This window comes from Haliotis rufescens, unplaced genomic scaffold (assembly GCF_023055435.1).
Source record: "Haliotis rufescens isolate VD_foot unplaced genomic scaffold, xgHalRufe1.0.p SCAF_3, whole genome shotgun sequence".
In the NCBI taxonomy this organism is placed as follows: Eukaryota; Metazoa; Mollusca; class Gastropoda; order Lepetellida; family Haliotidae; genus Haliotis; species Haliotis rufescens.
The window spans coordinates 24,116,103-24,135,411 of NW_025964001.1; the positions used below are offsets into that span (position 1 = coordinate 24,116,103).

The 19,309-nt window shown below is 38.6% G+C and overlaps 1 protein-coding gene across 1 annotated transcript in view; it reads left to right on the forward strand.

Annotated features, from left to right (window-relative positions):
- The first annotated feature begins 546 nt into the window (after window positions 1-546).
- LOC124146391 overlaps window positions 547-19,309 on the forward strand; it is a 35,940-nt gene continuing 17,177 nt past the window's right edge. Inside the window, exon 1 of the mRNA XM_046516662.2 lies at window positions 547-1,152. Coding sequence (XP_046372618.1) covers window positions 1,107-1,152 — 46 coding nt within the window. The 5' untranslated portion in view covers window positions 547-1,106. The remainder of the gene's footprint in view (window positions 1,153-19,309) is intronic.

Sequence of the window (19,309 nt, forward strand, 5' to 3'; positions counted from 1 at the left end):
TCCCTTGGGCACACCAGAAACCTATTATTGTGGGTTCGAATCCCGGTTCGCCCCGATTATGTTTCTAGGTTTGTCAGCACCATACCCGTGCTCGTGGGTTTCACCGAAGTGGTAAACGTCTGAGACCTGCATCACTTCGGGCTTTCCTCCCACATTAAGCTGACACGCCGTGATATAACTGGAATACTGTTAAAAGCGGCGTTAAACCCAACTCACTCACTCACTCAACCCCGATCCACACCACCCCCTATAATAAGTGACCGGTCCTTAAGTACGGCTACATGTGCGATATGGCTGACCATGATATTGCTGGAATACTGCTAAAGGCGGCGTAAAACCATACTCACTCACACACTATACAGCTTCACGGTTATTTGCCTAACACAAAATTAATTATCTTTTACTCTATTAAGTCCGTTTCTCGAGGGTTTTTTCTAATAATTAATACGAAAATATACCATCCAGTGCAATATGTTGCCAGCTGGTTCCCGCTGGATGCCTTACTGTGTGTGATCACCACGGAATATGTCCTACATTGTACATATGGCACAAGTGGATGGAACGCAGGTCAAATAGCTCTCGCGTTATCGAGGTATGGACATCAAAACAATAGTCCCGCGGGCAAAACCCAGACTTGTATCCAACTCGTTTCGTTAAGTATCAAGATCCTTAAATCTATTTTAAATATTGAATTATAGATTCCAATTAATAAGGTCTGACAAACTCAAGGCAGTGTCTCGCGCAATGACATAAAAAGCTTGGGTGATTAGCAATGACGTGAATGGTAAAACTCCTACAAGAACTGCCAAGACGTAACCGTTCGATAAATTGCCATGATCAGATATAATCTACCTTTTCAACAGGAAATTGCAGAGCCGTTATCTTTATCGGATAGTTTGCACTGATCACGGCGTTGGGTTTACTCTTCTGAAATAGCCTATAGACCGAATTCGCTCGCTCGGATCACAACTCGATAATTTCACACTGCAGACCTTCGATTTCACGGGCGCGGGAGACACTGGTGAATTTGGAAATTTCGATAAGGAGTTGTTTAGGACTGGAGGGGTACGGCAAAGTTTGGCGTCAGTTGCAGAAGGCGAGAGAGGATGGTTTCGCACCTGTTCCTAATTGGATTGTGTATCCTAGTGACAGGTAAGATCACCAATATCCACACCTGTAATGCACTCACAGGTAGGTCCTTTGATCGTACAGGATCATATTATAGACATAATTTGCATGCGGCATGTAATACAGCTAAAGTTACAAGTCATCAATATGCCACGTCCTTCATGTGCCAGTATTAATGTAATTTCAAATTTGTCAGAAATTGTATACACTTTAGTTCGTTGGATATAACAGCTCAAAACAAAAGCTTCCTGTATATATATATTGTTTGTAGTATATATAGTATATATAAATAATTCTATTGTGGTATAAAGTCACCAGTGGTCAACACTATCGTATAGACAGTTTGTCCATCGTAAAATGCACTATAAAACAAAGGGTAGACCTGCACGAAAAATCATTTTTAAGTTCAACAGCTGCTTCAAAAACTGTTAATCCACGGAATACCATTTTTAATTTGAAGAATATTTCGGATATCTGTTTAAACATCTTCATGGTATATAACCCGTGTTTGGTCGTCATGTGACAAGACGCGCTTTAATCATTCCGTGATATTTTTCCTTGGAACGTGATCGTGTTGTAATTCGCCTGATAAATTCCTGGTTCATATTAAGTATGATTCGTTTAAAGCCACTACCATGATGAACCGGCATTATTTCCCGGGACAAAATTTTAACGTCGTTTTTAGAAATATTTTCTTTTCCCTTCTTCGTTTTCCAGCTAGAATATTTAAACACTTCCAGTTTTCACTGAGTTGTTTCTTTACGTTCATGCCGAACAGAATTGTAAACTACCAGTGTGTTCTTATATAATTATAGTTTCTTGGTCAAAATGTTTTTACTTGTTTCATGCAATGCAAATCAAACTAAATAACGGTAATCAATTTTCAGTATTTTCTACACATGTAGAACAAACATTTTTGTGATTTCTCCGTAGTCTCATGAAGAACATTTTAAACTCCATGTAAGCCCGAAGAGAGCGTGTACAATTCTCTCCGTCTCTATAACTACCAGGCGATAGCTGCCTGTGCCAAAAGGATTTCTTGGCTGTTATCTGAGCTTTACATCGCCAGTTGATATGTTCATGTTTAAATGGAAGATAGGAGTCACCAATTCAAACTTGGCTATTGGGGGGGGGGGGTGATTTTTCAACTGGCAATATTGTTTTTATTTACTTAGTTAACGGTACTTTCTATGTCTTTCTTTTTTGTTCTCTGACTCTGTTCTTGTATGTTGGATCTTAACTTGTAGACGAGAAAATATGTGAATATTTCACGATTTGAACCAAAATTGTTTGTGTTGCATATCCAAGATAATGAATCCAAATGTTGTTATATTTTTTAAACTTTTATTAATAATGGAAATAAATTATCATAAGTATTTCAAGAATCGATTGATAACAATAGGATATTAATATATTTTAAAACAAAATTATATGTCCTACATATCTATTATGGAAACACTTGTCTATCCTTTTTATTATTCTCAACAATAAGAATGAAATATAACGAACACTGATAAAAGCGGGATGGGATTCATGTTCGTTGAGCGTGTATACCACAGCTGCCATACATAAACTTTTATTCCACTGAGCTGCAGTAGTGGCTCGTGTACACTGCGACCAGTGATATAATCGATTTCACCAGAAATGTTTCTTCTTTTTTAATGTTCTACTGTGAGGATTTATGTCCTGATTAATGACAAATTCCGCTGAAAACATCACGTTGTAGAATGTGGGACAATCATAGCTAGGGCCATCATGTGATATCACCTTTCTGTCTTAGTGAAATGTTTGTGATGGCATTACGTGAGTAAATTTATTTTTGCACATTTTGAGGCTGCTGGAATTTGAACTTGCCCGACAGCCATTAGACCCGAGAATGTATTTCCTTTGAAAAAAGTGTCATGATCCCTTTTAAAATAGATCAAGTCCCGTCGTTGTAGTGTTGAGTAAAGTGGTTACGTATGTTATATATGGGTGTGCATGGCAGATGTTCATAAAAAATACGTCCATGTTGCGAAATGGGTTTTTAAAGTTCCATAATCTGCAGTCGGGATTATTGGGATTATATGTGTCTAGTTTGTGGTGCGAAAATGCGAGAAATCATTGTCATGCAAATAAACACCTTCTGTGGCAATTTTCTATCTGTAAGTGCTTTGGTATCTGATTTCTGCTTGATAAATGAGATGAACGTTGTGGCTTCATGAAGACGAATCTGTGTCTTCCCACTCTGCCTACTTTGAGTTTTGGTCTTGTCAGAAGATGGGCAAGACATTTGGGGGATAGGGAGTAAGTTGGGGACCGTATCTGCTAGCCTGTCCCTGTCTTGCACTGGTAACTCTGATCAGGATAAACATATGCCCTGACGCGAAGTACTGTATGATAGAAACACATTCACACACCACATATACTTGTGTAGTAGAAGGATGAATCCTGACAGTTCTATGTTCCGAGGGGACCAGTAACTGTTTGTTTTCTAGGCCACTAGAATGGTTTAAACAGCCTACTTTACACTCATGGCAGGTTATACGGGGATTCACAAACATTTTTAATATGATGATGATGATGATGATGATGATGATGATGATGATGATGATGATGCACAGATTAAAATATGCAGCAAAGAGGGTTTGGGTGATCCTGGCACAATCAGGATGGTTAGGTTCATCATCAGCTCGGGGCCCTTGCCCCCTCTACACGCAGCCCAGACAGCGAATGGCACTTCTCCCAGGATGAGCTGCCTCGTCAAACCCACCCAGAACATTTCGGAGAATGTGAAGACTCCCTAACACTGCAGCCTTCTGCATTACCCAGATTGTCAGAAGGGCTGTATTCCTGGTAGCAAATAGATGTGTGCAAAAGTGCACAAAACAATTCTATCATGAAGAGCCCAAACGTTAATCAATCTACGCTCTCCCGTTATGATTGGTAAATATAAACGATTGAGGGAAGAGCAAGGGTGGTGGGATCTATTGTCTGACATGATTCTTCGTGGGAGGGTGTCAATACTTATTATTATTATTATTATTATTTTTATTATTTCGGAGAACGTGAAGACTCCCCAACACTGCAGCCTTCTGCATTACCCGGATTGTCAGAAGGACTGTATTCCTGGTAGCAAACCCGGGTATTCTGCCAAAGTCAGTCAACAGATTGGGAGGTACCAAACCTGAGGCACCGAGAACAATGGGGAGTCGAACAACTCGGTACTTGGGATGCAAGTGTGACATTTCGAAAGCGAGGTCCGCATATTTGCCATGTTTTTCCTGAATATCTTGTCAATCACATTAGTGTCAAAAAGGACAGAAAATTCAATAATATAAATTATTTCATTGTATTTATCAAAAAGGGCAAGATCAGGTTTATTGGCCTGCATAGGTCTGAGGCTGTATACGGGCCTATTCCAAAGAATTTTCTCCTCTACATATTCTGGGTCGTACCATGGATGAACTTCTGTGTCAAAACCACATGCATGGTCTTGAGCAGCAAACAGAAAGCTTTCTGTTTCACTTTTCAGGCCAGCCGACTTCATCCAACCAATGGACACTGCAGGATTGCTGATCTTCTCAACACACTGCACATAAACTCGATGCAGTGGTCGTTCAGAAAGCATCTCTGGGTCTGGGCCGATTCGATATGGCACTTCGCTTGGTTGACACTCATTTCTGTATCGTCCAGAAGTAAAGAACTATCAACAAAATTCACACTGACATTGAGATTATGTCCCACATCCTTGGCGCGTTTAAGAAAACTATGGAAGGCCTTGTTTTCATCATGTGTCTTGGCATCAGACAAATAAATGTGTGCTAAAATGCACAATACAATTCTATCATGAAGAGCCTCCACGTAGTAGTAGTACTGTACTAGTAGTTTTTGTTGTTGTTTTTTTGTTTGTTTGTGGTTTAACGCCACACTCAGCAATATTCCAGCTATATGACGGCGGTCTGTAAATAATCGAGTCTGGACCAGACAATCCAGTGATTGACATCATGAGTATCGATCCACGCAATTGGGATCAATGACATGTATCAACCAAGTCAGCGAGCCTGACCACCCGACCCCGTTAGTCGCCTTTTACGACAAGCATAGTCACCTTTTAGGGCAAGTATGGGTTGCTGAAGACCTATTCTACCCCGGAATCTTCACGGGTAGTAGTAGTAGTAGTAGTAGTAGTAGTAGTAGTAGTAGTAGAAGTAATAGTAGTAGTAGAAATATTAGTCACTAACTGTTAACAAAGAATCAGTGTCTAAGACAAACACGATATTTTGTTGCTATCATTTGATTCAACTTTTACTCGCATGCAGTTATATTGTCAAACACTGGTCATATATCAGGTACCAGCTGGAAATTATACAATAGGTTTCGTCGAGAAAAACGGAACGTTCCAACTGTACAATTAGCTCCATTTGACAAGAAGAGAGGCGAGCTGCACCATCAGTGGAAATATGTTGCAGGCTTATCATATATTGATGCTGTGTTAGAAAGGGCAATACAAATATTATCGAAATGCTGAATCATATCATCCCATGGCAAAGTTTAGCAAACGAATAAATTATGTATTTTCACTGTACATTACTTTGGAATGGATGCCTTACATACTGATAAAAGACTGTGAACTTTTGAACTGTTGACCTTTCCAAATATATAGCCTATCATGTGGTGCTCCTTTTGTTGCACTTGGTATCATCCCGATTTGATAGCGATTCATAACCACATGCATAAAATAGAGTCGGAATTATTCAATGGACACTGCCTTTAGCAGAGGTTTCTGATTCTAGAAAGGTGTTGGTGAGGGTCATGCGAAAATGTACATGAGAGATAAACTGTGTAAATAGCGAAACTTAGTTATTCATATTAACAGAAGAGAGTCAAAATTACCACATTTGTTGGTATCTTTGTCACTGAAATAGTTTCAGTCCCGTTACCTGCCTTGAGACAGTAACTTGAACAGGGTTAGATCCTGGTGTTTTAAAACCAAATTTAATGACGCACAAATCAATCATGACAGTTTCACTTTCTTGAACACATTTGAAAGTGATCCTTAAACACATGCTTATGATGTAGTCGGAATCATGCAGTGGACACTGCTTTTGCTAGAGATTTCTTTTGATTATGGAAATGGTTTATTTTTTATAAGCTGAATAAAATGGGGAAACGTTACTTGACAAAGAAACACAAAAACAGAATCAGGCTTTAAATTCTAAATTACGAAAAACAAATGACATATTGAAATACAGGCTTTTTAACAGCAAAGAGCACGTAAACATCACCTTTTTTTTATTAATGACAAAATTTCAGTCGATTATTTTATACTACTCCAAATAAGTTAAGGAACGCCTGATTTGTTCATATTACTATACTTAATCTGTCATTCCTTTTGAGTAGTATATATATCCACATCACTGCTTACATTGATTTGGTAGGCAATTCGAGATATATTTACTCCGTGTGAGGAAACAAATCAAGTCTGGTCTTTATCTGTATATATATATATAGATATATATATGTCAGTTGAAGTGCGTACACAGTACACAGCTGTCAAAAATATGGTAATATATATATGGTCGATATAGACACTGCTTAATATCGAAAACTTTATGTCATTTCAACGACGTGAAAGATATCTTCAATAAGACTGAGGCGATTTCTATCTTGCTGAAACGCACACGTTTCCTCAGAAACTGCAATATATTTTCTCAACACAAAATTCAATTTATTTGACTACTGCACACGTACATCTCAGCAATAGTTAAATATCACCATACTATAACTGTGTATTTCAGGTAATATGTCAGAAACGTGTATCCGTACTTTTACACCGGATGACGACCACGTTCTGTGAGCTATTCGTTATCTGCACTAAAGTCAGTTAAGGTCGTAGTAATGGAAATCACATTGGACTTATAACTTAATAGGTCTATTATTGCGCACAAACAGTGCCATATGCAAGACATATGTAACGTGAGGGGAAACACATAATTCCAATCAACTATGTAAGACGGTCTATCTCATTCGAAGGACTTAAAACTGTGGAACTTTCTATGTTTCAAGTATGGATTCTTTTTCCTATGACAAAAGTATTTCATTCCCATGTAGGTGACAGAGGGTTCTACATTGGAGACAACAAGATTGGAAATAGAAAGTTCTACGTACCAGAAAAAGACCTCTAAAAAGAAGTAAGAGTGCTCTACGCATGAGAGAGAATTTCTACGCATGAGACAGAATGTTCTACGCATGAGACAGAATGTTCTACGTTTGAAAAGGAATGTTCTATGAATAAGACAGAATGTTCTACGTACGAAAGAGAATGTTCTACGTGTGAGACAGAATGTTCTAGATTTTAGACAGAATGTTCAACGTATGAGACAGAATGTTCTACGTATGAGACAGAATGTTCTTTGTACGAAAGAGAATGTTCTACGTGTGAGATAGAATGCTCTAGATTTGAGACAGAATGTTCAACGTATGAGACAGAATGTTTCAGGTGTGAGAGAAAATGTTCTACGTATGAGAAACAATGTTTTAGGTATGACAGACAATGTTCTACGTATGAGACAGAATCTGCGCAGTTTGAGAGACAATGTTCTACGTATGAGAAACAATATTTTAGGTATGAGAGACAATGTTCTACGTATGAGACAGAATCTGCGCAGTTTGAGAGACAATGTTCTACGTATGAGAAACAATGTTTAAGGTATGAGAGACAATGTTCTACGTATGAGACATAATGTGCGCAGTTTGAGAGACAATGTTCTACGTATGAGAAACAATGTTTAAGGTATGAGAGACAATGTTCTACGTATGAGACAGAATGTGCGCAGTTTGAGAGACAATGTTCTACGTATGAGAAACAGTGTTTTATGTATGAGAATGTTCTAGGCTTCATCATCACAAAGGGTCGTTGTCGCATCTAAAGGAACAAGGCGCTCTGATTAGTGGGAGCACACCAGTTTGGAATATACTGATACCATGCTGTTGTGTTTGGTGTGACTGTGAACTTAATGTCATTGACTGGGAAAACGTGTAATTGAAAATGTTCTCTAACGTCAGCGCCATTGTAACCTTGATCTTCCCCAACGACGGGTTAAAGGTGACATATGTATCCGTTTAGTGAGCACCCGGTGTCGTTCTTATAATTTTAAACGTATTTGTACATCTCAGGTCATATGTCAGAAACGTGTATGCACATGCGTCGTTAATTTTATTCTTCACTAACACATTTAATAGAAGTATTTCAGAAATGTTATAAACGTTTTTTCACTGAATGGGATTTGGATACATTGCATGTATGACGATAATATAAACACAGTATAATAGTATGAAAACATCCTCCTGCGAGGGTCGCCTTTAAGGTGTAGTGCACAGAGCGCCTTCCCGGAGAGCGGAAGATCGGTTGTTCGATCCTCGGCAGCATCAGACTAACAGACTTTAAAAGTTGGTACTTGTTGTTACCCTGCCTGGCGCTCTGATTTAAGGGGATATAACAATAACGGCTCGGCTCGGAGTCGGTAAACTGTGTGAAAGTGGTGTATCTTTCATGTTAAACTGCGGCAAGGTATCTCAGTAGACTAGTGGACTTATAAAACCGGCATTAGTCCTGGCCTAGTACACACACGCACACGCACACGCGCACGCACGCACTCACGCACGCACCACGCACACGAACATGCATGCACATCGCTGTATAATGAAAAGCGACAAAACCATTTCCATATTCATAATCTGCCAAAAGCGATTGTACGATGCCGATCATATCATGAGCACCTGTTTATGAATCACTATCACATCGCGATGAAACCAGGTGTTCGCGTAAAGGCGAGCGTATCCTGCCCCACCGTTGGCACCTGTCAATAATCGTCAACGCGACATTAAACCCTATCTCACCTCACCTCCTCCTGTCAATGTATGCAGTACATGTGTCACATCTGTTCACGGCGTTATTCCGCGATAAGAGCTGTAAAGTTTTTGTGTACAGCGTTAATACCTGCCAATTGCACATGTACCAGATAGTACAGCAATGTTGTCTTTTAACATGTGTAATAATACAATGTACAATTTGATCATGTTAATATGCACAGGAGAGTTGTTACATGTTTTCCTTCGGCTGCTGTTATAATTAAAATATATAATATATTTTAATTATGTTTCGTAAACCTTTTCAACCGAACGGTATATTCAAAGGATACGTCATTATGACAAACATTTCATCATGGTCCCGTCAACTAAATACTGAATTATTTAGAAGAAACACTAGCAAATAATGCCATATTATCGATTAAGACTTACTTCTGGACTCTTCAGACGCGTCTTCATTTCTTGCTGAACATATTCAAACGTCTAAGTGCTCAGTGATTAGTTTTAGGATTATTATTTAAGTCTATTTAAAAATACCGTAAATGACACAACATAATTAGTTTGTGTAAATAACCATCGGTTAACTTCGCATGTAAACAATATGCACAGTAAGCAAATATTTAGCATGAAAAAAAATCCACTTGCATCGGTATTCCCGACTATAGTTAAAGATGTTTATACGAACTATCTCCAAGCCAATCACGTGGCGCATTAGAGTGGATTAATGAAACTGCAAACGTCCGTCTTTACTTCTTTCGCGTTTCACAGTAACCAATCGAATTCACCCACTCAACTCAACCAATACTTTGACCGCTTCAAACTTTTAAGTAGCTTGCTAACTTGTGAGCAAAGGCTACGCTAGAAGTTCATAATACAAATTTCTGCCCCAGCCAATCAATAAAGCTTGGCTTAATGAAGCCCGTCACCTGTCATCCCAATGCCCTGACGTAGATTCGGGCGGTGTGCTGTTTTAGCAAGTAGCTCGTCTGAATGTCCTTGTATCTAAGAAGTGCGGTTCGCCGTGGTGTATTACTTAACTGTCAACTTGAAAAAAACGCCAAGAAGAAAGTTCTTTGTTGGTTATGTAGTTATTGATTAAATTACGCTTTTAGATTTACTTTGTTCTAGATTTACATTTACAAATAAATATGTTTATTTCTGAAAATGGTTACCAAAATGAAGATTAAAGAAAGATGCGTATTTCTACCGTTAACGAATTAATGATTCAAATGTTTTGATCCAGTTATTTTTTTTTATTAAATACTGGGTTTTTTCTAATTGAAAACCTTTAGACATATTTTCTCTGAGAGCTTGGGCCTACCTTCTAAATATCACGTGCTCAGATACATCAAAGTAAAAAAATATAAATGCGAAACTGTTTTTATGATAATGGCTACAAGTATATTTGTTCAATGTTACAAGATTTATTATCAAATATGTTATTAAAGAGCCGAATGTTGTAAAATAGTCGATGACGTTGCCAACATATGTAAGCGGAAAGTAGTGCTACTTTTAAACTTTATGCCTTGATTGATTTAAGTTGTCAGGCTTAATGACAACTTTAACGTAGTCATAGTTTGACAACTTTTGACAAGCACAATTGTCTGGATTCTGTTTTTAATATAATGTCCCTTTTAACCTCTAAAAGGATTTTTTTAACTTACCAAAAAACAGTAGATAATAATGTGCACCATTCATTGCGTTTATACGCATTCGTAGTTCTTCTGCCAATACCATATGATAATAAATCAGTAAAATAATTGTTAGTTTGAGATATCAAGTTTTTTCAGACCATATATGTCACAAAACCTAATAAATCATACTTTGTTATCAGGCCGGTAAATCTACCGTCATTGCGGGCAGATAAACGTTCTTGAACACGTTTCTCCCACATTGTAATGTAATTATCACTAAAGAGTAAACTTCAAAAGGAATCATAAGTTTATGATTGATCATAATGAAAGATAGCTCTCCACGAGTACCTTCCGACACCTTCTGAATAGTATTCTCCGAGAAATTCAATTATGGCATTTCGATAAACGGCCAAGTTGAAGCATGTCAGTTGTGTGTTCGGTATGAAGTCCTTCTTGGGAGGCATTAAGGACTAAGATTAACCCGGGCTCTTGATGGGGGCACTGCTTAACAGCTTAGCAGAAGCTCAGGATATTTGAAACACTTTTTCCTCACTCAAGGATCAGCGACGTGTATTTACATTGCTAATGCTCATTTTATTATCCTCCATCGACCCGATTCTGAACTTCGATAGCCAGGAAAAAGTGAAGGGGAAATTTGGTGAAAAAACTCTTGTTAATGGAAGTTTAATCGAACGAGGGAGATTATATAGAATCGGGACGAAGCTGGATGACTCTTGATCTTGATTGACGAGTGCAAATTGAGCGCATGGGGTCGATACTCCTGCTAGACTTGTCGCCCAAGAAAACCACAGCTGCTTGGGAGAGAAATTGCTAAAATCTGGCGAAATCGGGAGCTAATTGTATGAAAAAGCCAGGATCACCTTCCAAGCGCTTTATAACGCCGAAAAGACCGAGCCCATCCGTCAGGAATATTTGGAATGTGTCGAATACAACGACCCCTCCGCTAGATTGATATCCAACAACTCTATAATGACATTCAACAATTGACCAAACATCGTCAGGCCACCTCGGTTATTGGGGGAAATTTGCAAGTATTTTACTCTCCAGTTCTCGATGTCCCACAAACCATCCCTACTGCCAAATACCACCGTTATACTAGAAATTGATCTTCAAAGTGTTTTCGTAACTTTCAAACTGCGGCAACTTCTGAAGCGACTTGTGAACGTTCTTTTGCAGCTTAACGATGTATTCCGACTACTTAAGAGGTTAGGTCTTGTTTGATTTGTCGTTTTCTTCTTTTATGAATCAACGTGAAATATTTGTTATTGATTGGGGTGTGCTGCACAATTCAATCAATCGTAGAAAAGGGGTGGATATGTTGCCTTCCCTTTTCAATGTGAATGTTTGGCAGCATTTTGAGAAAAGTGTCCATTTGCTGTTTACATCTCAAGGAAATTAATGTTCTTTTTATTAAAAAATCATTAATCACAACGGAATTCTGTCAAAACCTTGCGGATTTAATTATATCCTGCTCAAGGTTATTTGGATTTTTTTAGGAATGTTCATTGTTCAAAAAATGCTAAAGGTAATAATTATTATTATTATTATTATTATTATTATTATTATTATTATTATTATTATATGTACAGATTAAAATAAAAAATGCAGCAAAGTGGGTTTGGGTGATCCTGGCACAGACAGTCTGGTTAGGCTCATCATCAGCTCAGGGCCGTTGCCCCTTCTACACGCAGCCCAGACAGCGAATAGGACTTCTCCCAGAAAGCACTGCCTAGTCAAACCCACCCAGAACGTTTCGGAGAATGTGAAGACTCCCCAACACTGCAGCCTTCTGCATTACCCAGATTGTCAGAAGGGCTGTATTCCTGGTAGCGAATAGATGTGTGCGAAAACGGACAAAACAATTCTATTATGAAGAGCCCAAACGTTAAGCAAACCACAACCCTCCCATTATGATTGGTAAATATAAGCGATTGTGGGAAGAGCGAGGGTGGTGGGATCTATTGTCTATTACTATTTACAGATTAAAAATAAAAATGCAGCAAGGAGGGTTTGGGTGATCCTGGCATATTATTATTATTATTATTATTATTATTATTATTATTATTATTATTATTATTCCAAGCTGCCTTATAAGGCGCTAGAAGTTTAATAGTCATATTACCATCTCTTTCTACCGGGTACCCATAAACAGCAGAGTGAACAAAGGCATATTGTTGCTTGAGGAGAAACCACATGTAACATGTGTTTCAGTTGGAGGCTGGGCCGAAGCCCTAGAAACTGTCGGAAGAAAAAGGTTCCCAAACACGGCCACGAAAAGCGTACTTCGAATTATGCAAACACTTAAATTTTAAGAGGTTGAGAATAACGGACATCCCGTATACTTATTGAAAACCGATGACGACCGATCTTATTGACGACCGATCTATCTGAAAACATAATAAATATTTTTCAAAATGTCACGGCAAGAGAATAACAAGTCTTGACCACCCGCCGAAACAGATTCCATTTGGCGTAAAAGTAGTTTAGAGTAGTTTCTTATTTAACAGTTATCATACGTTGAGTCAATGTGGAAGGCCAGAAGTCGTGTATATCTCACGTTTACTACGCTGGTGAAACCCACGAACACGTATATGGTGCTGAAAAACAAACGATCATAATGAGGGCGAACGTGAGATTCGAACTCACGAACGCGGCACGCCCCAGGGACTCAGACGACTGGACCACCCGTGACCACGCACGCATTTACCGGTCCCATGATGTGATTCGCTCGTTGTAAACGACGTCACCATGCAGATAACAAGTCGAATAATCGAATTGCGATAATGATTTGATGTCCGTTCCGCTTTGCAATTTTGACAGATTAAAAATTGTTATTGTATTATAGAACGTATATTGAATAAATGTCAATTTCGGTATTGCAGCATGTGCTGCATAATTTATGTTGATTTGTGTGGCATTTCAGTGCAATAGAAACTATCCATATGTTAAAGTATGCTATTTCAAGTTTTTCAGGTTTGTTGTGGCGAATTTGATACCTATGGAGTCAAATTGAAGCCATTAACTTCTATATTATTAATTCATAAACCACGCTAATATGCCGCTTGAACAGTATCTCACTTATGTTTCCGAGCATGTGTATGGTGCTGACAAGCCAAGAAACAGGGCCAATCTGGGATTCGAACTCACGATCATAGGTTTCTGGCGATTTTTTTCCTTTTAATAAGTGGGCTCTTCCATCCTCACCCCTGTCCCCGAGCCGAATAATGCGGATAGGATGGTAACAACGACGAGGCGTTCATTGGCAACCAGAGATATAGCTGACTGCTTCTGACGGCGGCATAAAACAACAATCACTCACTCATCTTAAGATTATATGCATGTACATAAAACTACACATATGTTTTAACGACGACAATAACAATATCCACAGTTTCAGTGACTTCACTTAATGAATAATGCGTGGATGTCTGATATTCAAGAAGATGTAATTTGATACTTTACGTCTAATCCTGCTTCGTTATTAGTGCTATAGTCGTCTCTATTCGCCCACTCTCAGATCCTACTCAGGGATCATATTCAGCCTTGGTATATTCGATACAAGGACTGTGGTGACATTTAAGTATGGATCCCCTGCGTGATGAGTATTCTTGGCCGTGGTATTTAGAGATATTAGATTAAGGTGTGTGGCCCGGTGAGCTGGCACCAATGCATCGTATAAGGTATCTGAATTTCATAATAGCGATATTATGGTTGTATAATGCAGCATAATACGATTAGAATGTCCAGTGGCTAATTACAAGCCATACCTAGTGTGTGTGTTTTTATTTTGGGATGTTGATCATTGGTATGTGATTCATAAACACATGCTTATGACGTCGTCAGAATCGTACAACGGGCTCTGTGTTTAGTGACTTCTGAAACCTTCATCCCTTGGTTTTCGTTTACATACACAAAAAGCTGAAATAATTTAAATACTTCAGAAACAATTTTAAATTTTATTAAACGACAAAATCCTTTCCATAATCATAAAAATTCACTAGTCTAAGCAGAGTCCATTGTACGATTCCGGCTATATTATGAGTATATTTATTACCCATTATTTCTTCATCCTTTTGAACTCCCCTTTCGGAAGATACGCTGCTCACGACCACCGTCTTAACAAAATACAATTGAATGACGTCATCAATATTCAGTTATGACCTGACCTCACAGTATGATTCGAATGACGTAAACAATACACTTGTGCACGTGGAGTGATATTTGCACTAGTGCACATAGGATTGTTATGAACTTTATTATCTCGGACCCTAAGGGAAATAAGTGAGTGAGTGATTTGGGTTAAACGCCGCTTTTAACATTATTCCAGTTATATCACGGCGTGTCAGCTTAATGTGGGAGGAAAGCCCGAAGTGATGCAGGTCTCAGACGTTTACCACTTCGGTGAAACCAACGAGCACGGGTTTGGTGCTGACAAACCTAGAAACATAATCGGGGCGAATCGGGATTCGAACCCACAATCATAGGTATCTGGCCTGCACAAGGGACGCATCTCTGCACAGCGAATCGCGGCGCTTTAGACGACTGGGCAATAAATGACTATCACACTGTCATGAAGTCGTACCAACACACTCGGGCGATGAGAGGCCGGCCATGTGCTTTCCACTCACCTGTTTAAGAAATGTAGACTTCGATGCCAAATTACTTACTGTTAAACTTACCACAGGCCAAACGTTTAGTTTCCCAGGACAGACCGACATGTATAGAGGTAGAGTTCAACGCTATTGCCATTTATACACCAAACATTGTTGAACACCTGGTGTCGTCACTAATTTTCGGTGATCCATTCATATAATGTTCACCGCTACTTTGCCTTTAATGCCCTATGGAATAATTCGTCGGAAATTAGTATATGTGCATTCATTTAAGAATCACTGAAAAAATAACTTACATTCTTCACCTAATCTTTGTTTTTTAGGAGAACAGAATCTTGAATGTATCACTGACAAATAATAAATAAATTAACATTTCTTTCTTGTCATTTGTCCTTATGTTATTATCGAAGGTTATGGGATTTGCTTTTGTTGTGCTTACACCTTCCTTCAGTTTCAGTGTTCAAGTAATTAATATGTAACTAGTTCTAGTGTTGGGTCGCCTTTATTAGTCTCCATGTTACACAGGTAATTGGTACCAGTAATTAAAATGTAATACAGAGTGCCAGAGTGCTAGAGTGCCAGAGTGCCAGAGTGCCAGAATGTTATATGTATCTGCAGCTACAGCCTAACCTCCTTCCTGGTCAACTCTTGGAACTCACCATTTACGTCAGTAATTTGTTAACATAATATTAAATGCTTCATGATGTAAGTAACGGTGTCCCAATCATAGTTAAATGCAATAGAAATTATCAGCTTTTTTGTAATACTTGCATGTCAAGTCAACTTGGCAAACGAGACAATTTATTGACAATCTTAACTATATTATATAAGTAAGGTATATGTTCGGACAAGTTACTTACATAATGTGTGCTCCATAAGAAAATCTGGTACCTTAAACTTCACACAAGACGCAGTTTTAGATGTATTATATTGCAATGTTAATGGCACCAGTCACCAAATACGACATAAAATGAATACAAGCACACCACTCAAAATTGCAAAAAAATGCCTCTTTCTAGTCCATATAGATACATATATATGGGAACAGAAAGGTTAGATATAATTGCTATTTTGAGTGGTGGTATAGTATTCATTTGGTAGCATATTTAATGACTGATGCCATTAACATTGCAACATACGCGTTGAAGCTCAAATTGTTACAGCTCCTGGAAAGAGACAATTCGCATTGAACCAACGCTGATCCTTTCTTTAGTGCCCTGAACACCGTACCTTTTGACATGACATCAAATACTCTGTATGTTAGTTCCAAGGGCTTCTTTCAACGACATCAATAAAGGCTGAAGCAAATAATAGCTTCCATCTTCACACTGACACCAAGGTCAGAGATCTGGCAAATGGAAGCGATTGTGAAGTTTCGATTATTCCCAAGAACTAATTAATTGCTTGCTGCCTAATATTTATATCTGTCTAACAGCAAGAGGTACTGGAATGACCAATTCGAACGTTTGGAACGGAGCCAATGCGGGGATTTATACATTATTAACAAACATTGTGATGAGTTTTCTTCCTGTCAGGTTCTATCATTCCTTTCTGTATATAACGCACAGTATCGGAATTTGTTTTATATCAACTTTATTGTAACATGTCTTCTGACTGACTTCCATTGTACTCTTCATATTCCCTATAAAATCATAAGACATGGCAGCTTTGTATCAATGTTACAAAATGTACTCGCAATATTCTCATGTTGCCATTAGGCATAGACTTTGAGTATCAGCGAAATATTTTGTTGTGGATGTAAGAAGATGTCATTGAGGCATATCCACAAAAACTTGAGTCAGTTGATGCCACTTCCTATGCCACCGCAAAGTGATGTGCAGTGAGATTTAACGTGTCAGGGAAAGCCTTCAAAACGACACATGTCTGTTCTGGGAGGCATGTCACGTCAGCAACACCAGAAATGATCCAGATAATACACTGGGTGGTTGTGCCCGACCGGCGAGTGACAGAGCGTCATATTGCTTGTTCATTAAGCTTTTCCATGGAGAGAGTACATTCCATTATTATAGAAACTTTGACATCTGATCAAAAACGTATCAGGCACAACATATCTCGTGATAATCTAGCTCTGTTTGAAGCTGAACCAGAAAGGTTCTTGCAATGATGATGTGACTTTGGAGATATTTGACATACACCACAAGCACCAAATAAGGCAAAGACTGTCCAATTAGCTGGAAAGGTTATTGCATCCGTGTTCAGACATGCCGAGTGTGTCATCATGGTGGACTATCTTCCAAAAGGCCAGATAGCCAACGGAGCATATTATGCTGCAATTACGGGTTGAAATTAAGACTAAGAGAAAAAGCTGCTCTTCAATCGGACAATGTGCCAGTGCATTATCATGGCTACAAACCGCGAATGTGGCTTTGAACTCCTTCAGCACTCACCTTATTCTCCTGATCTGGATCCGTCAGGCTTCCATCTGTTCCCAAACATGAAGAAAGCTGGAGCCGGAACCTATTTCAACTTGACGATGGCGTCATTGTAAAAGTGACAAAGATGTATCAAGGTAGAAGGGGGTTGTGTTGTGTTGGCCGAAGTTCCAGTTTTGAATGTTGTTTAATCATTTTATCAGTTCTCAATACCTGTATCGGAACATCTCTTGGGCCCCTGTCTTGGAATCAGCTGAATTTTAACATCATGGGCATCTTTTTGTATTCGGTTTTAGGATACTTGTACTACATGTCTTTTGGTACATGCTTATATCAAATGAAGAGATATGCTTAGGAAATGTAACTGTCAGCTTCAGTTTTTTTCTGTTTGTTTGGGTTTTTTGGTTTTTGGTTTTGGGTTTTTTTGGTGTTTTTTTCTGTTTTTTGTTGTTGTTTTTTTGTGTCGGATAGCCTAGTTGTTAAAGCGTTCGCTCCACACACCGATGACCCGGGTTCGATTCCCGACATGGGTACAATGTATGGAGCCCATTTCTGGTGTCCCCCGCCGTGATATTGCTGGAATATTGCTAAACGTGGCGTAAAACCAAACTCACTCACTCACTCACTCAATGTTTTGGGACCTGTTTGGGGACGTGTTTCAGGCCCTAACTGATGTCCAGGTTGAAGACCAATCTGGTGACCATACTGAGGACATTTCAAAGCTAATTTCGTATCATTTATTATTATTTATTATTTTCTCCACATTTTGTTCGAACACATTTTTAGGAGAGTAATTACATAGGGTTTTTTTTATAAATAATACCACAAAACATAAGCACTAAATTATTAAATACTTCAGAAGTCAAAACAATATATTATGCTCTTAATTTATGAGTGATCAATAAAAGTGATAATACATTTTCATCTTTCAAAACATTCCTTTTTTTTGTTTCATTCATATCACATGAGTGAGTGAGTGAGTGAGGTTTTACGCCGCTTTTAGCAACATTCCAGCAATATCACAGAAATGGGCTTCACACATTGTACCCATTTTGGGAATCGATCCCGGGTCCTCGGCGTGACGAGCGAACCCTTTAACCACTAGGCTACCCGACCGCCCCCACATCACATGAGAGACATGTACTTTGATTAAAATAACTCAATATAGTTAAGTTTGTAAACTTATTCATATTCTCATTACTACGCAGTATTTTGAAATTCTTCAGACTTATGAAGGTTGAATATATACCTATATATATTTCATGTGATGTTGGCAATAAACATCATTATTAGCAACGTTGTAGGCAGAGAATGGAACATCAAAATTAATATCCCGTGAATCCGATTTTGTGATATTTAAGAAGGCGGTACACTCACAAGGGATTCATGTTCATTTACATGGTAATTGCTATAGATTTATTCTTGTCGAAATACTTAACGATTATGGATGCCTTTGGATATTAAAACTATTTGTAGCTATCTGTAGGTGGTGTATCTGTGGGTGGTGATATTTACGATGTGAGATTTGATAGAAGGGTTGTTATACACGTGCTTTGTCTGAATCACTGGTAATCTGATTTTGTCTCAACGTCAGGGGCTTCAATATGACGTCAACTGACGTGGGATTCGCCATTTGCAAGGTCGACACGAACTTGTCTTGTTATTTTCA